Source organism: Oryctolagus cuniculus, chromosome 7 (assembly GCF_051225735.1).
Source record: "Oryctolagus cuniculus isolate XC-2025 breed Fujian yellow rabbit chromosome 7, ASM5122573v1, whole genome shotgun sequence".
Lineage (NCBI taxonomy): Eukaryota > Metazoa > Chordata > Mammalia > Lagomorpha > Leporidae > Oryctolagus > Oryctolagus cuniculus.
In genome coordinates, this window is record NC_142873.1 from 81,970,774 (window position 1) to 81,988,861 (window position 18,088).

The window sequence follows — 18,088 nt, forward strand, 5'->3', positions numbered from 1 at the left end:
AACTGCAGCCACAGCTCCTACATGAGCTCACTTGACCCGCCCCTGGAATAAAAACCTTGGTGCAGGTCACAAGTAGGCCTTCAGCCTCATTCTCAATGAGCCCATTGGCTTCAGTGGATCCTGGCTAATTCATGGCATTTATTCTCTACCTTTTCATATTTCCTCACACTCTTCCTTTTTTCACTCTCTCTTCTCTCTTCTCTCTCTCTCTCTCTCTCTCTCTCTCTCACTGATTTTATTTATTTACTTGAGAGGGGTGGGTGGAGGGAGAGGCTAAACTACCCAGGACCAGAGAATTCATCAATAGAGGTCAAATCACAGTTAGTTCATATCACGCCAAGTACAGTTTTTTTTCATCCGCAAACCTTATAGTAAATACAAGGAAAAGAGAGAACAGGGAGGGATCAAATTGGCAGAAGATTGAGTCACTTTCTATTTCCAGAATACACAGGCTGGTGTTTTGATGTGTAAGTGTAGCACCCTACAGCTCCATTTGTACCATGTCTACTGGAGACCTGTAGGGCAGTGCAGGTGAGTGAGAGGTAGACACTGCTGATTTAGTGTCCAGATACAAGAGGCTTGGACTAATCAGTATTGGGGAGTGACCATACCTGCAGTGATTTCCTTACAATGGCAGCTTGTCCAGAGAACCCGAGCACAAAGAGCGGGGTGCTCACATCTGGGCCGGATGCTGCTCTCCTGTGTGATGCAGCATCAATGGACAGCTCCCCTCCACCTCAAACACAGAACTCTGTCAAGTTTGATTTTGTGAACGCTTTGACATCCAAAGAACGGAAAGATAATTCTCACGCCCCAAATCGCTGATTTCCCTTTTCAAGGAACTTAGAGGGTCTGCAGTGGGCACTCACAGGGAACCTTTTACCTGACTGAAGTGACGCTGAGTGGTGAGGCTGAGTGGTAAGGGGACATGGTTCTATCTGTGAGGAGAGGGCGCGGGCGCGGCGGTTCAGAAACTGGCGGGGAGCCGAGGACTTTACCAGCGACACAAAACACAAACCCACTTCCTTCACGCGTGCAACTCGTGCAAACACTCGAACAGTTAGCCAAGAATGGAGTGCGGTTTCAGTTTCGGTTCTCCTCTCAGACCTTTTTTGGGTAGTTAAATCTGCTTTATTTTTCAGCTTAACAGTGGGTTTCCAAGCAGACAACTCAGGACCAGACCGCGGGCAGCGAACTTGGCCTTGACTGCGGCGCCCTGGCCCGGTGAGTGCGCGACGACTCTTGGTTCACTGACCATGACCGCCGCGAATCCCCTCGTAGCCCTGGCGCGGGCGGTGGGCGCGGGGGCAGCGGGAGAACCTCAAGGGGCCCCTGGGTGAAGAAGACGGGCGCTTTCTCCCCGGGCTCAGCGAAGCCGCAGGGTCCAAGGCGGCTCCAAGCGCCTGGTGTCTCAGGGTTGCTCTGCTCCTCTCAGGGTTTGCACCTGGAGCAGCAACACAGATCTCTGCTGGGGACGCGGAGGGGCGCCTCCTGCCTTCCTCCCAGCAAAGCGGCTGAATCTGTTCTGGGAGGGAGCTGCCCAAATCCAGCTCCTGGCAGAGGCACTGCTGTGGGGTCACTTTTTCCTCTCTTGTCCTGTTCTCAGACCTTTCCTGGCTGTCCCCTTCTGTGCACTGGCGGCAGTAGACAAGGCAGAAGATCATCACTCAGACAATACAAAGCCTCGGAGACTGACTCTCGTTTATTTTGGTGCGAAATTGACATTTTGCGAAGTGATTATTGTTTGCAGCCCTTGTCTCCACTGTTAAGTAACAGTGTTTTTTTCTTACTGTTGAACTTTTACTTAGTGGAGGGTCAGTCTTATGATTATAAAATAAACTGAAAGCATGTCATTTTAAAAATTAAAAGAAAAAACAAGAAAGGAGGAGATGGGTGGGAGCATGGGCAGGAGGAAGGGCAGGGTGGGCAGTTTCTCTACGCTCCTAAATCTGTATATATGAAATACATGAAATTTGTTTAAAAATTGTTTAAAAAATCTATCCGTAAGTGAAATAATCCACCCTAACTAATCAATTCTTTAACATATCTATACTATCTAACTACTTGTTTATCTTAAGTTGTTTCAAATGTGCAGGCCATGCAAGAAGCATGGCATCAAAGTGACCCGCAGTACTTGTGGGAGATGGAGAGCCTGAGGCTTGTAACCTCACTGCAGAGGACTCTTGTGGAGAGCAGTTTTTGGAAACCACTGATGGTCTACACGACCTCATTTTACTTCGTTCCACTTACTCCACGTGGAGTAGAATATTTCTTGGCTTGGATGTCTCATTTCTACCTTAAAATCAGTAAAAAAATTTTTAAATAAAAAAAATCAAACTTTGTAGGCTCTCTTAAACCTTATATCAAAGAAAGAAACTCTATAATGTTTGCTGTTTGTGCCAGCAGCTAAAGGCTCATGTTTGACTCCACAAATTTCGTGTGTGTGTGTGTGTGTGTGTGTGTGTGTTTATGGGATTCTTGTTTCAGTGCTACAAAGGCACTTCCTGACATCATGGTAGGTGGGAGTCCCTTCTACATCTGTTCTTCCTTCTCCTTTGTGTTCCTCCTCCCTCCAGCCCGCTCCTGCCCTGTCAGTTATCACAGCCGGTGATCACCTCCATTGTTCTGTTTCTTAGGGAGGTCTTCCCTGACCACCCTAAGCATAAATTCAACTCCCAACACTCTGTATCTCCACTCCTTTTCTACTTCCCCTACAGCCCTTACCATTACATATGGATGTGTATATTTATGTATACACATATACTTATACACACACTTATATAAACACACAGTATGTTTTGCTTCTATTTTATTATCTGTCTCCACTAAAGTTCCATGAGGGAGAAATTTGTGTGCATTTTGTTTACTGCCATACATGAGCACCTAGCACAGTGCAGGGCATGGCAGATACCCAATAGATATTTATGAAATGGATGAAGATTGATAAATATATGTATAGTTCTTTATGAACTCTCTCCACATAGTGAGTCTGTTGACCCCATCTTCTTTTTAATGTCAACTCTTCTTAGGCTAGCATGACATACTTCTCCTAGAAATCCTGGAACCTTCTCAGTCTCCACAATTTGCATTTTGTCTGTGCCCCAATATTAGTATTCTGATATCTTTATCTTCTGGCTTTTGCTTTGCTGCTTCTATTTGTTTAAGCATCCTCTGAACAAAGTCATATGAAAACATCTCAAATGGAATGTGAGCCATGATTATGCATAATAAATCATCTAGAAAATGTACTTACACAGGGAGACCTAATCTCTTCTGCTGAATGGAAGGTGTCTGTGATGGTCGGCCACCTTGAGCCAGGGGGCAGCTTGTTAAAGTGGCAAAGCAGATAATAAAAGGAGCCAGTGTGTCCTGGTGACTTTCTGAGGCAGAGCCATGTGTTTTGCCCTTTCAAATTTAGTGATGGAGGGGAATAAAATTTATTTTTTTTTATTAAACAACAGTTTTCTGTCACAACTGAACTGAATTCTAATTCGTATGAATTCTAAGACACATTGAACACATATTTTATATTCTTTCTATCCACAAAATTGAGATAGTATCAAGTTCATTATATATATATAATGAATAAAGCATAAAGATTATAAATAAGACTGAATCTCAAGGTCATGCCTTTCACAAAATTTAGGATGAAGTGAAGTTTCCTATTAGACATGCAAATTTAACTGATAAATTAATAAGTTAGTCTGGCAGTGGTTTTTATTATGACACAGCATAGTTAATGTAATCAATTTAGATCACATTATACATTTATGATGATGTCTTATGGGATTGGTCACTAGAGAACCTTTGATGTTTCTTTGTGAAAATTCATCAGTTAGAAAGAAAGAATGTTTATTTGAGGAAGCTGATTTTGATACTTTTTTGTAGCAGATTGTACAGTGAGGCAGAGAGATTGATGCTCAATTCCTACTTCTCCACTAACTGATGAAGCTTTAAGCAATCATTCAGTATATCTACATGCTCTTATTACATCTGATAAGAAAGAATAAAATTATTTAATCTCTAGAGCTCTTTTAAGTTCAAAAATAAGGTATGACTAAGACACCATGATGAGAGCTTAGATCACAGATAGATTTATTACTTAGGATTTTATATTTAGAGCAATGAATTATTAGGGTCAAATAAAACCCACTTGCCTGTCATTCGTTAACATCATGAGAGATGATGGACTTGCTGGAGGACAAGAGCTCCCTTCTGTCACTAGAAGGTCACATACTTTCCCTTTACAGTTGTACAGATGGTAAGAAGTTGATAAATATATTCCATAAACAGGAAGTTGACATGCATACTCTTGGAGAAGGCTTTGGCCTAGTATAGTCTACTGAGTTCTTTTGGATTTACAGGTTACCATGGCATCTAGAGTCAACATGGAGGCTCCCATGTGTATAGTGGAAAACCAGGACGGGCAGTTGATGGTGAATCCCAAAGCACTGGAGATTCTTAACCAGATATCTCAGCCTGTGGTGGTGGTGGCCATTGTGGGAATGTATCGTACAGGAAAATCCTACCTCATGAACCGCCTTGCAGGGGAGAATCATGGTGAGTGTTGTCCTAGGGCTGGGGTCATTTTCTTAGAACTATTGGTAATGCAAACTGATTTGCTCACTCTAGGGTCATCTACAGGAAGATTCTGAGTCCTCCTAAGGGATAAAAATATCCATGATTGATTATTACTTTTTTCATCAAATTTAGAGTTTCAAATCCATCTGTCACTTTTCACTCAAATGATAAAGAATAGGTACTCCAGGACTGGCACTATGATGTAGCAGGTTAAGCCTCCACCTGCACTACGGCATGCATCCTATATGGGTGCTGGTTCGAGTCCCAGCTGCTCCACTTCTTTTTTTATTTATTTATTTTTTTTATTTTTGACAGACAGAGTGGACAGTGAGAGAGAGGTTCACCCTCCAATGGCCGCTGCGGCCAGCGCACTGCAGCCGGCACACTGTGCCAATCCGAAGCCGGGAGCCAGGTGCTTCTCCTGGTCTCCCATGGGGTGCAGGGCCCAAGGACTTGGACCATCCTCCACTGCACTCCCGGGCCACAGCAGAGAGCTGGCCTGGAAGAGGGGCAACCGGGACAGAATCCGGCGCCCCGACGGGGACTAGAACCCCGTGTGCCGGCGCCGCAAGGCGGAGGATTAGCCTATTGAGCCACAGCGCCGGCAGCTGCTCCACTTCTGATCCAGCTCCCAGCTAAAGGATTGGGAAAGCAGTAGAAGATGGCCCGCCTACATGGGAGACCCTGAAGAAGCTCCTGGCTTCTGGCTTCAGATGGGCTCAGCTTTGGCCATTGCGGCCATCTGAGGAGTGAACCAGTGGATGGAAGTCATCTCTCTGTCTCTCTCGCTCTGTCTGTAATTCAACCCCTCAAATAAGTAAATAAGGCTTAAAACAAAGAAGAGTTATCCCAGCCTGTCTAATGTTCACTCCAGTGGGCTTCTGGATACAATCCCTTCTCTCCTGCTTAAAAAGCTCCACTGCTTTTTCCCACATCAGGTTTACTAAAATTGTAGTCATTTCAAGCAGCATAAAAATGTAGTTCAGTGTGTCTTCTTTTTAAAAATGGAGGCAGGAATGGAAGTAATGAAAAAGAGTGCAAGAGGGCAATGGAGAGAACGATTAAGGATTTGTTGTTTATCCCATAACTCAATGGAACTACTTTTTGATTTTTCTGCTTCATGTTCAAAGTAAAATATTAATAAGTTATATTCATCTCCCTCTCTTTCCTAGCCTTTTCAAATATATGAAATAGAATACATAAAGAATTAACAAAATACAATGAACAATAAGATAGTAAATATAGGGAACTTTTACTTAATTATTGACCAAGTCAAGAAATAAAACTAAGAACATCAAACACTTAAATCACACCATTTTACAACTTCTGAATGTTCCTTAGTGTTTTGATTTTCATTATACTTCTGCCACTGGTTTCCACAACTTGCTAACTTGCTCTATAATCTATGTATGCATCTATAAGGAAAAGTTTAGATTGAACTCCTTTTAAGATTTACCTAAAGGGAATAGTATGCAATTTATATGTATTTATATGGCATGTATATTGAAGGGCCCTCAAAAAGTTTGTGAAAAATGCATATGATGAGAAATTATGCATGGATTTCAAAAAATTGTGCATCATGAAATTATCTTTTTTATTTATTTATTTGAGAGGCAGACTTAGAGAGAGAGAGAGATGGAGAGAAAGGTCTTCCATCCACAGGTTCACTCCCCAAATGGTTGCAGTGGCTGGAGCTGGGCCTATCTGAAGCCAGGAGCCAGGATCTTCTTCTGGGTCTCCCACACAGGTATAGGGGTCCAAGCATTTGGGCCATCTTCCACTGCTTTCCCAGTCCACAAGCAGAGAGCGGGATTGGAAGAAGAGCAGCCAGGACACGAGCCAGCACCCACATTGGATGCCAGTGCTGCAGGCGAAGGCTTAGCCTAATACACCACAGCACCAGCCCCATAAAATTATCTTTTAATTCAATTTTCTACGAACTATTTGAATTGTCCCCATATTGTATGTTTTCTTTGAATTTACATAATTACATACATGGCATGTATGCTAATGATTCTTCCTAATTTTACTCAAAAGAAATTTATAAGATCCATCCATTTTGCCGTATTTATCATTAAGTGACTTGTTTTCAACATTTTTTTTAGAATGTCATTATATAAGCATACCATAATTATTCACTTTTTATGGTGAGCAGAGGTTTATTTCCAGTGTTCAACTTTTACAAAAAAGGCTGTCTTACTTATACTTGCCTTTTATCTGTCAGAAGAGGAATTGCTCTGTCATAGGGCATTTGTGTCATAGGGTATGTTCAGTGTTTCCAGATAAAGTCAAAATGCTTTTAAGATTTTCATGCTTATTAATGGCAATGGAGAATTCACTACTCTTCACAAAGATTCAGCAATGTAAGATTTAAAATTTTTGCTGATGTGATGACTGCCTAATTGCATATCACGTCCCTTGTCATAAATAAGGCTAAGCATATTTCCACAAGTTGCCATTTGTGCTTCCTACTTCATTAAAGCCCTATTTGAGTCTTTTAAAAAATTAGATCATCTCATTTGCTTCTTACTGAGCTGTAGAGAATTTATCCATGATCTTGTTAATACTTTTGTCTATGAGGTTCATGCAGCCACTTTTATTCCATTTTAATATTTCACATCTTTAGCTTCGCTCCATGCAGGGTTGAACCTCAGTGTATTGCCTTCTTAGAATCTACACACAGGCATGTTGCTTTCTCCTCTTTCCTTGTAGGCTTTCATTTGGGAACTACAGTGAAGTCTGAAACCAAGGGCATCTGGATGTGGTGTGTGCCCCATCCTTCCCAGCCAAAATTCACCTTAGTCCTTCTAGACACTGAGGGCCTGGGGGATGTGGAAAAGGTAAGTCGGAGATCCCTCTGTGAATCTTCATTTGTCTTGCTTCTGTACTTAACATTTAATTTTCCACCTTAATTCAAATTCTGTGATTTATTTCCCATTATTGCAAATCCCGGGATGGATTCTGTTTTCCTTGAACTACTGCCCTGGCAAATTCAAATGTTTTGGTATCTTTTGATAATATATTTTTATTTTTTCACCTTTGTTAATTATATAATTTAATAAATATTTACTGAGGAGCTGAGTTCCAGGCCCTGTATTACATACTACAGATACTGCAATAAGCAAGTAAAGACTCAAAGTTCAGGCACCAACAGATACACAGTGTGATCAATACAAGGCACATTGAATGCACAGAACTAGGCACCTGACCTAGTCATATTTGTTCAGAGAAGTGACATCTAAACTGGGACCTTTGAGGCTAACAGGACGGATTTCATGTCCCAGGGCTGATGTAACAAGGTACCACAATCTGGGTGACTAAACAACAGGCATGTATTGTCTCACACTCCTGGAAGCTACAAGTCAAAGATAAAGATGCTGACAGGTTGTTTCCTTCTAAGGACTGAGAGGGACAATTTTTGCTATGCTCTGCCCTAGAGTTTCCTGGTTTTCTGACACTCTTTGGCATTCCTTGACTTGAGAATGTGTTACACTGATCATTGCTTTCAACTTTAATTAGTAGTCTCCCTATGTATATGTTTATCTTTGTGTCTAAATTTCTTCCTTTTTCTAAGAACACAAGTGCTATTGGATTAGAGCCCACTGTGATAAACTCATTTGTACTTCATTCCCTCTGTAGATATTCTATCTCCCTCTACAATCACATGGGGGAAGGATTGGGATGAAGATTCCAGTCTTTTTGGGGAGGAAATGGTGGGATGGGATTCAACCACAGCAGGCAGTTCCCAATTCAAGTGTGTAAGTGTGATGGGGTTGGAATTGGGAGCTGTGAAAATGCGGTTCAGTGCAATCACCTATTTGCATAGTCTCTAGAGATGCTTCACTGAAGCAAGAATGTTCCCAGAAATTTTGGTCCAAGTATCTGGGTTTTGGAGAAATCGGTTTTCTGATATCACAACATGATCTTGAGCCACCAAAACCATTTAAATAGGATGGTTGTAGGCATTTTTGTCCTTACAGTTTTGACTACAATGGATCATTTCTCCCTCTTACTTTACATTATTTTGAGCTTAACTTGAAAGTAGCAGCAGTAGACTTTATACTCCATCATTGTGAAAAAAAAAAAAAAGAGAGTTTGGAAATTTTGTGCTTAGGTTTAAAGTTCTTAGGTAGACTCTTGTAGAAATGCTATTTGCCCTAAGTCCTGCTTATCTTTATCTTAATTGGAAAACTGAATATTTTGAGGGGTAAAAAAATAAATATATGAAAAGGTTTCCTACCTTCAGTATCAATTCTAGTAATCATAAAATCCACACAGTATATACGTCCAAGGTAACAAAACCAGCCATCATGTAAACTGCTGTTGTCAGTAGAACGACTCTCTGACTTTACAAATTGTGCTGTAATTTGGGCAGCATGACTGTGTGCCTGACCTTCACGGGCCGTCACATCTTGCCCTGAATCTCATTTACAGCCTCAGCTTTCATTCTTGCATAACTTCCATTTTTCAGTCAAATGTAATAATTTTACATTTATATGGCCTATACCATATAGTGTCTCTGAATTGTAAAGTATTGTTTTTTCACTTGTGTGAACACTAAAATTATACATTATATCACATCTTTAGACTGTTGCTGTCTTGAGCTACAATGATCACATCCAATCCACATCATGTCTTGGCTATAAGCAAAACACTTGTTCCCATTTGTTAAAATTACTCATCTTCCTTTATATAACATCTCATTCTACTCCTGGAAGAGATTATCATTTAGGTTACATTGATATGTTATGTGTATCTGCCACTGTAGACTGTCACGTGGAACTTTGTTTGCAAGTAGCTCATTGTGGTATTTTGTATTTTGCAGATATCCAATGAATAGCTGTTGAATTATTATTGTCCCTAATATGGCTACTATTCATAAAATTTTGCTAATGAAATGATTTCCAAATATTATCTTATTCCTACTACGTCTAGGCAGTGTATTAAACAAGATATACACATTGACAATGTCATACTTTTTTTTTTTTTTTTTTTGACAGGCAGAGTGGACAGTGTGAGAGAGAGAGACAGAAAGAAATGTCTTCCTTTTCCATTGGTTCACCCCCCAATGGCCACTGCGGCCGGCGCACCACACCAATCCGAAGCCAGGAGCCAGGTGCTTCTCCTAGTCTCCCATGCGGGTGCAGGGCCCAAGCACTTGGGCCATCCTCCACTGCACTCCCGGTCCACAGCAGAGAGGTGGACTGGAAGAGGAGCAACCGGGACAGAATCCGGCGCCCCGACGGGGACTAGAACCCTGGGTGCCGGCACTGCAGGCAGAGGATTAGCCTATTGAGCCATGGTGCTGGCCAATGTTATACATTTCTAATAATATCTAAGGAGACATGTTTGTGAGGGACCAAAGTTAATATCAAAAGTGAAGTTTGGGCCGGCGCCGCGGCTCACTAGGCTAATCCTCCGCCTAGCGGCGCCGGCACACCGGGTTCTAGTCCCCGTCGGGGCGCCGGATTCTGTCCCGGTTGCCCCTCTTCCAGGCCAGCTCTCTGCTGTGGCCAGGGAGTGCAGCGGAGGATGGCCCAGGTGCTTGGGCCCTGCACCCCATGGGAGACCAGGAAAAGCACCTGGCTCCTGGCTCCTGCCATCGGATCAGCGCGGTGCGCTGGCCACAGCGCGCCGGCTGCGGCGGCCATTGGAGGGTGAACCAATGGCAAAGGAAGACCTTTCTCTCTGTCTCTCTCTCTCACTGTCCACTCTGCCTGTAAAAAAAAAAAAAAAAAAAAAAAGTGAAGTTTGGATCCTAGTCTTCAGCTATTTTCAGCAAAATTAGTGACTAAAGAATAGAATGAATGAATGAAGAGTAAACTCCTAAGTCCCTTGTTCTCATTTGCTTCCCAGGGAGACTCTAAGAATGACTCCTGGATCTTTGCCCTGGCCGTGCTTCTGAGCAGCACCTTTGTCTACAACAGCCTGGGCACCATCAACCACCAGGCCCTGGAGCAGCTGCAGTATCCTTCCAGAAACTATGCTCCATCTTTCACTGAGTTTAGTGGAATGATAGCTGAGAACATTTTTTCTTCCTAGTGACAGAATTGTCCCAGTTGAGGAAGTGGGACACAGGACAAAAATAAATGCTTATAAACTGGTTTGTAAGTGAGATGTGAAAATCGTGCTACAGAGTAATTCTTTATCCTTAGCTAAGATCTCAGCTATGTGGCTGAACTAACAGAGATAATTAGGACAAAATCCACTTTGAGAGCTGATGAAATAGACGACTCGGATGAATTTGTGAGTTTCTTTCCAGACTTTGTTTGGTGTGTGCGGGATTTCATGCTGGAGCTGAAGTTAGATGGACGTCCCATCACAGAAGACGAGTACCTGGAGAATGCTTTGAAGCTTATTCCAGGTATCTCAACATGGCTTGGAGACTGGATGTTTCAGGAAGAGGTTGGGTAAACCAAATCCTGGCATTTGTCCTCTGACACATGTATTTATTTGATATTGGATTGATGTCTATGCTAATGGTAACTGGTAATTATTGAAAAGTGATTGGTTTTCACTATAGCTTGTAAATCCCAAGCTCCTCATTCAGGAAAACAGCATCACAATATCAGGCCAAATAATTTTAGACCAATTAATATTGCAAAAATTATCCAGAGTAGAATATGTGCAATGATATCCTAAGTCCCACACATTGTGCTGTATATTAAGTGCTTCTCCTTTGCTGTATGGAAACAAACAGCTTAGCAAAATCAAAGTTGATTATCAAGGAATTGTATGAAATGAGGGGATCTATTTTTCAAAGCATATTTAACACAATACAATCCTCTAGTAGTTGGCTAGTTATATCCTTCAGAAAAAGGAATCTTATACAGTCAATAGTTAAGAAAAAACTTTGACATATTTTTCCAACATAACTGTCACATCTTCCATTTTCCCTTTCTCGGGGCATCACTCTCTTCATTCTGCAGACTTACACGATAATTTGTCATTTTATTATTGTAAACTTGCTAAATGGATTACATATTGCAAAGTCACTAATATAATTTTTTATTTATTTGGTTATTTATTATATTAAAAAACACTTATTTAACACCTATTGTGTGCTATCAGATCATGCTATAAGTCTCTGTCAAGTCTGATGTATTAAAAAGATAGGGAAGTGTTTTCACTTCACTTCTCTTTCAAACCATGAGTCACCATGTCTCTTTAGTGTCATGTAAAAGATTCTCTGGCATTGTCTGTCCTTCAGACAATTTTTCAGCAACATCTTGTCTTTTACTGGAGTCACTTAAATGGGAAGCCACTTTGTGGTTTCTGACAGAGACACAGTAGGATCAGAAAACTGCTTCTCATCCTTTTGTTCCACTAACTGACCATTCAGTAAACATTTGGTGAAGACTTAATCCATGGGAGTCCATACAAGCATTAAGGAAAACAAATAGAACATCTACCCCTCTCCACTCTTGCTCTCTAGAATCATATCCTTTCCTTTGACCTCTGAGTGGAAATGGAATTGTCTGTGCCTTAAAAAACTGGCACAAGGTTGAATGCAATGTGGTATTAGGCAATCAAATTAAAAAAGTACAGATGAAGGACGATGAGTATCAGCCCCTCCTGAAGATTGTGGACTCCGTGAATGGTTTTTGTTTTTCACTTTTACAGGCAGGAATCCTAAAATCCAAAACTCCAACTTGGTTAGGGAGTGTATTAGACATTTCTTCCCAAAGCGGAAGTGTTTTACCTTTGACCGACCTACAAAAGAAAAAGAACTCTTGGTCCATATTGAGGATGTGGCAGAAGACCAGCTGGACCCTAACTTCCAGGAGCAATCTGAAAACTTCTGTTCCTATATCTTCACCTATGCAAACCCCAAGATTCTGAAAGATGGAATCCATGTCACCGGCAAGCGTGAGTCATCTTTGCTCCAAAGCACCGCTCTGTTTTATTCATGCAGCTGTGAGGTGAAGGTTTGATTATTCTCTGGGTTGGTCAGTAATATGTTTTGCAGTTAATATGAATATCAGCAAAAAATTGTTCATGCTATTTGTAAAAAATTATTTTCCTAACTGTTGTCTCTATACCTGAGGGTTTATTGAGACTGAATATAACTTAAGAAACTACCTCCACTTACCATGTAAACTCAAAGCATTGTTAAAAAAAGAGAGTATGTATGTTTGAGGTGAAGTCTTGTGGTATAAATCCTTCTCCAAATGCATAGAAAAGATTATTTTGTGAATTTATACTACTTGTAAAATAAATAGCAGGTGCAGAGTTCTTGAAAGGTAATTAAGAGGTTGAGGTCAAAATTCAATAGTATTTTAGGTACAGAGATGGTTTCACTATTTTCCACCAACACAGTCAGGTAGTGTCCTGCTACTGTGAAGAGCTGCACATCTTGGTATCATGTTCTGTGTCACTTTTTTGAAATTTTTGATTATTTTTCTATATGGAAATTTTACTTTTCCTTTCTATTCTACCCCTTTTTAAGTTTATACCAAAAGTTGCATATGAGAAATGCCTGATCATATTTGTGGTTATAAGTGACTCAAACTGAATAATTAAAAGCACAGAACAAATAATGACTGTGAAAAATAATAATGTTACTAGAAGGGGCAGAAATTTTCTTAAAAGAACAGCAGGTTGGATGTTGAATAGAGTTTTGATGATTTTCAGAAATCTCATTTATAAATCCTGTTTTAAAAGCAAGTGGTAGCTTGGTATTTATTCTTAAATTACTCGTCTCATTCAGGGTTGGGGACACTGGTGGAGACCTATGTGGATGCCATCAGTAGTGGAGCAGTTCCTTGTTTGGAAAATGCGGTAACAACTCTGGCCCAGCTTGAGAATTCTGCAGCCGTGCAGAAGGCTACTGACCACTATAGTGCACAGATGGCCCAACGAGCGAGGTTCCCCACAGACACGCTCCAGGAGCTGCTGGACGTGCACACAACCTGTGAGAGGGAAGCTGTTGCAGTCTTCATGGAGCACTCCTTCAAGGATGATAATCGGGAATTCCAGAAGCAGCTTATGGTATTGTTTCTTATTTTTTTTTTATTGTTTCTTATTTTTATTGTTTCTGATTCCAGTCCTTCTGAAATGATGCTTAAAGCCTACTCTTTGACCCTCTGTTTCATCTCTTGTTTGTAATACAAGTAGCCTGGATTTTTGTGAATGACAGAGTTCCACAGCTTGCTGCTACAGTATTTATCTGAAAGATGACCACTGAATTAATGTTCCATTGCTGCAAAAAAAAAATCATCATAAATTTAGCAGTTTACAAAAGCCAGCATGCGTTAGCTCATGGTGCTCTAGGTCGGAGGTCCAGAACCAGGAAGCTGGACATCATGAAGCTGAAAGCAAGAAGTCAGCCCAGCTGTGTTCTCATCTGCAGGCTCTGGGGAACCTCAGAACTCTATCAGGTTGTTGGCAGAATCCAGTCCCTATCATTGTCACAAGTGCAATCAAACATTTCCTTTTCTATATCTTTATAATCTCAAATGATCATTGGAAAAATTAATGAGAGATCCCAAACACTATATGGAGAAGACGTAAGTCATTATTGGGTGGTTTGCTTTTTCATGTGTGTATTTTATTATTATTTTTTTTTTTTATTTTTTTATTTTTTTTTTTTTATTTTTTTTGACAGGCAGAGTGGACAGTGAGAGAGAGAGACAGAGAGAAAGGTCTTCCTTTGCCGTTGGTTCACCCTCCAATGGCCGCCGCGGCCGGCGCGCTGCGGCCGGCGCACCGCGCTGATCCGATGGCAGGAGCCAGGAGTCAGGTGCTTTTCCTGGTCTCCCATGGGGTGCAGGGCCCAAGCACCTGGGCCATCCTCCACTGCACTCCCTGGCCACAGCAGAGGGCTGGCCTGGAAGAGGGGCAACCGGGACAGAATCTGGCGCCCCGACCGGGACTAGAACCCGGTGTGCCGGCGCCGCTAGGCGGAGGATTAGCCTAGTGAGCCACGGCGCCGGCCTCATGTGTGTATTTTAATCCAACTCTACACAAATCCTCTGAGGAAATCCTACTCTCAGTCACAGTCAGTTTTCTTGATGATTTGAATGTTGGATCACTGATAAGGAGAATACTACTGAAGAGCCATACATGCCACGAGTCCAGCTCCATCATTTTAGAGTGAGCCTGCCACCTAAGAGAGTGAGAGGCTTCCCACGGTTACCAGAACATTGGCCAGAAGTACATCTGAAACAAATCTCCTGACTTCTTGTTCTTTCTGTGTCCCAGTCCACTCTGAGGCCACTAGAGTGATTCTTCCAAGAGCGTCACAGTTGGGACTTCCTTCTAACGATGTCTTCCTTCTCTGTTTCTATGCATTTTCCTGGCAGGAAACCATAGAGAAGAAGAAGGGAGAATTCTTGCTTCAGAATGAAGAGGCATCTGAGAAATATTGCCAGGCTGAGCTTAAGCAGCTCTCAGAGTCCCTAATGGAAAGTATTTCTAGAGGGGCTTTCTCTGTTTCTGGAGGACACAGTCTCTATCTAGAAGCAAAGAGAAAGGTTGAACAGAACTATAAGCTGGTGCCCAGGAAAGGAGTCAAGGTGAGCAATGAATGGAAGCAGAGGGTTACAGAGCATAGTAAAGTTATGGGGACTTTGCTGTCCTTCTAAATATCCAACCACAGTATTTTTTTTTGTGAGAGTGTAGAGTAAGTGATCTCAGGGCTTTTTAAACAAATATATAAAGCAACAGCAGTTATGGTTTTTGAGATGCACATAAATCTGGGTGGCTGTAACCTAGAGTGGGGAGTGGAACAATTTTCTCAAAAGGGCACTGGAGACCTGGGAAGGAGGAGACTGTGCAAGGTTTGCATGTCCCACAGAAGACCTTGGAATGTATACTGTGGTTGTAGAAGAAACAGAAGCATTGAGGACCTTAAAAAGAAGCTAAAAGAGCAGACTTCATAGGGTCAGATTTGTGGCTTTTATGCAACTGGGTCTTTGAGGCCATGATTTTTCTGCTCCCTCTTGTTTCCTCAGGCAAACGAGGTGCTGCAGAGCTTCCTGCAGTCGCAGGTAGTAGTGGAAAGCTCCATCCTGCAGGCAGACACAGCCCTCAGCGCTGGGGAGAAGGCCTTAGCAGGTACGGGGACAGGGCTCAGCTCTCAGAAGTGGGGAGGGGCCTGCTAAGCCTTCCTACAGAGCTGGCAGGAAACCTTCCCAGAACCTGCAGCTCCTCTTCTTTGATCGATGGAAATTCTGTTAAATCTGACAGCAGCAAAGGGAGGAGTATATGTACATCAGGCAGTCAGATGACCTTGTGAAAGGTGCTCTGAATGCTGTGATGACCAGGTGAACTGAGACACTTCCCACCGCTCCTCAAAACCAGTCTTGCTCTGAGCTCAGGAAGGCAGAAATCAGGAGTGACTTTTTTTTCTTCCCTCTCTGAAACCTCTGTGGAGCAGCTGAGCAGGCCAAGAGGGAGGCAGCTGAGAAGGAGCAGGAACTGCTAAGACAGAGGGAGAAGGAGCATCAGCAAAAATTGGAGGCTCAAAACAGAAGCTACCAGGAGAACATCACCCAGTTGAAGGAGAAGATGGAGCAGGAAAGGAAGGACCTCCTCAGAGAACAGGAGAGGATGCTGGAGCACAAGCTGAAGGTGAGTCTGGGGGGCCAGAGACGTGTTCTGGGAACCATTCTCCAGCCTGGCTTCCCCGAGCGCCAGCCACTCTCCTGAGATCATAGGAAGCTGTGAACCGTGTACACTCTCCCTCCCCACACTCAATACTTGTCCTCAACACTTCCTCCTCTAGATCCAAGAAGACCTGCTTAATGAAGGGTTTAAAAGGAAATCTGAGGAGTTGAACACAGAGATAACACAACTAAAAGAGAAGATAGCTACAACTAAAAGAGAAGGAGATCGCTCGTGGGCTGCGCGGCTTGTTGATGGCATTGGCAATGTGTTAATCTCCGAGGCGCCGGGTCCTGGTAAGATCGTTGGTATGTGGGTGAAAATGTTGAGCACACAAATGAAATAGGCTCAGAATTCCTGTTAAGAAACTGGGAGTGAGTCTTCTTTTATTGTTCTGTGACCCGGAAGTTCTTTTTTAAAGAAGTTCTCAAATAAGATTGATTACCTGATATATCATGGTCTGACATACAAAAGACAAACTTAACAATGAGCAAATTAAGTGATGGGAAATGAGTTTAAATATATAGTGAAATTAAAGACTGAATTTGTAATACAATTAAAACTTGTAAATGTTGTCAATGAGAAGTATGAGTATGTAAAGTGCAAAATCAAGTATGTAAAATTAAAATTTTAAATATTACTGTTGTTAAAAATATTTTTGTTGAAGAATTATATAAAGATAATTGAAAATGAATCTTGATATGAATGGAATGGGAGAAGAAGTGGGAGATGGGAGGGGTGTGAGTGGGAGGGAAATTATGGGGGGAAGCCATTGTAATCCATTAACTGTACTTTGAAAATTTATATTTACTAAATAAAAAAGAAAAAAAACTCTTACAATAACCCATTGAGTTGAGTAATTTTATGCTGATAAAAAAAATTTTAATGGACAGAAATAAAAATGTTCATTCTCTTGAAATCAATATGTACATTTAATGTATCTCAAATAAATATGTGAATGGTTAGAAGAAGATAGGTTTACTTTGATGTTTTTATGGCAAGGCCACAGGAAAGTACCCAGTGGAAATCTGAAAAAAAATAAAAATAAAAAAAAAGATGATCACAGAGAGGAGACTGGCCCTAAGCAGACACTAAATCATTGCGGCATATACCACAGTGACACCTGAATATTGAAATGGCAATAATACAGACTTGGAAAGGTCAATGGCAATACAAAGTCATGAAGAAACTCCAAACATGATAAATTTCACATTGCACATTAGTACAGTAATGTGAACCATTCAGCTAGTATGAGAGAAACAAAGCTGGCGTCCTTCTTATACACCAAAGAAATATCAGATGAATGAAAGTACACACATGAAAAATTACAATCCAAAAATAATAATTTGGGAAGAGGCCCATTCTAACTGTCTCATAAAGGAAATGCATAGATGAATGTAATGATAAATTCAACCACTAGACATTCTCCATAGAAAAACATAAGCAAAAAGACAAATAGCAATGTAAGGAATAGATTTTATGTCACAAAATCAAAATAAACCATAACAATTCTTCAAATCAGTGACATAAAGAAAAATTCCATTGGGGCAGCTGTTGTGGTGCAGAGGTTGCCACATCCTTTATCAGAGTGCCTGAGATCAAATCCTGCCTCTGCTTCTGATTCAGTTTCTGTTAATACATCTGTGAGGCACCAGATGATGGCCCAGGTACATAGGTCCCTGTAATCTTCATGAGGGACTGAGATGAAATTGCTGGCTCTTGGCTTCAACCTGGGTCCAAGTGACTATTGTAGCCATTTGAGGCCTCTCTCTCTCTCTCTTTCTTTCTCCCACCTACCATCCCTCTCTGCTTCTCAAATAAATTAGTAAATGTTTAAGAAAAAAAGGAGGGCTGGCGCTGTGGCTCACTTGGTTAATCCTCCGCCTGCAGTGCCAGCATC

At 41.6% G+C, this 18,088-nt stretch overlaps 1 protein-coding gene across 4 annotated transcripts; it reads left to right on the plus strand.

Annotated features, from left to right (window-relative positions):
- The first annotated feature begins 681 nt into the window (after positions 1–681).
- On the plus strand, positions 682–17,031 carry LOC100346467 (guanylate-binding protein 7). Of its 4 annotated transcripts, XM_089300410.1 has the most exons (13): positions 682–918; positions 1,143–1,224; positions 1,607–1,710; positions 4,365–4,560; positions 7,294–7,421; positions 10,438–10,547; positions 10,749–10,945; positions 12,205–12,450; positions 13,292–13,572; positions 14,886–15,098; positions 15,537–15,639; positions 15,962–16,155; positions 16,310–17,031. In XM_089300410.1, the coding sequence occupies exons 4-13, from the start codon at positions 4,371–4,373 to the stop codon at positions 16,532–16,534; spliced, it is 1,887 nt and encodes a 628-aa protein (XP_089156536.1). In that variant the 5' UTR covers positions 682–918; positions 1,143–1,224; positions 1,607–1,710; positions 4,365–4,370; the 3' UTR covers positions 16,535–17,031. The 4 variants fall into 4 exon arrangements, with proteins under 4 accessions (XP_089156536.1, XP_069934214.2, XP_089156535.1 ...); XM_070078113.2 differs by lacking the exon at positions 682–918 and having other exon boundaries at positions 1,141–1,224; positions 1,607–1,764; XM_089300409.1 differs by lacking the exon at positions 682–918 and having other exon boundaries at positions 1,141–1,224.
- The last annotated feature ends 1,057 nt before the right edge of the window (positions 17,032–18,088 follow it).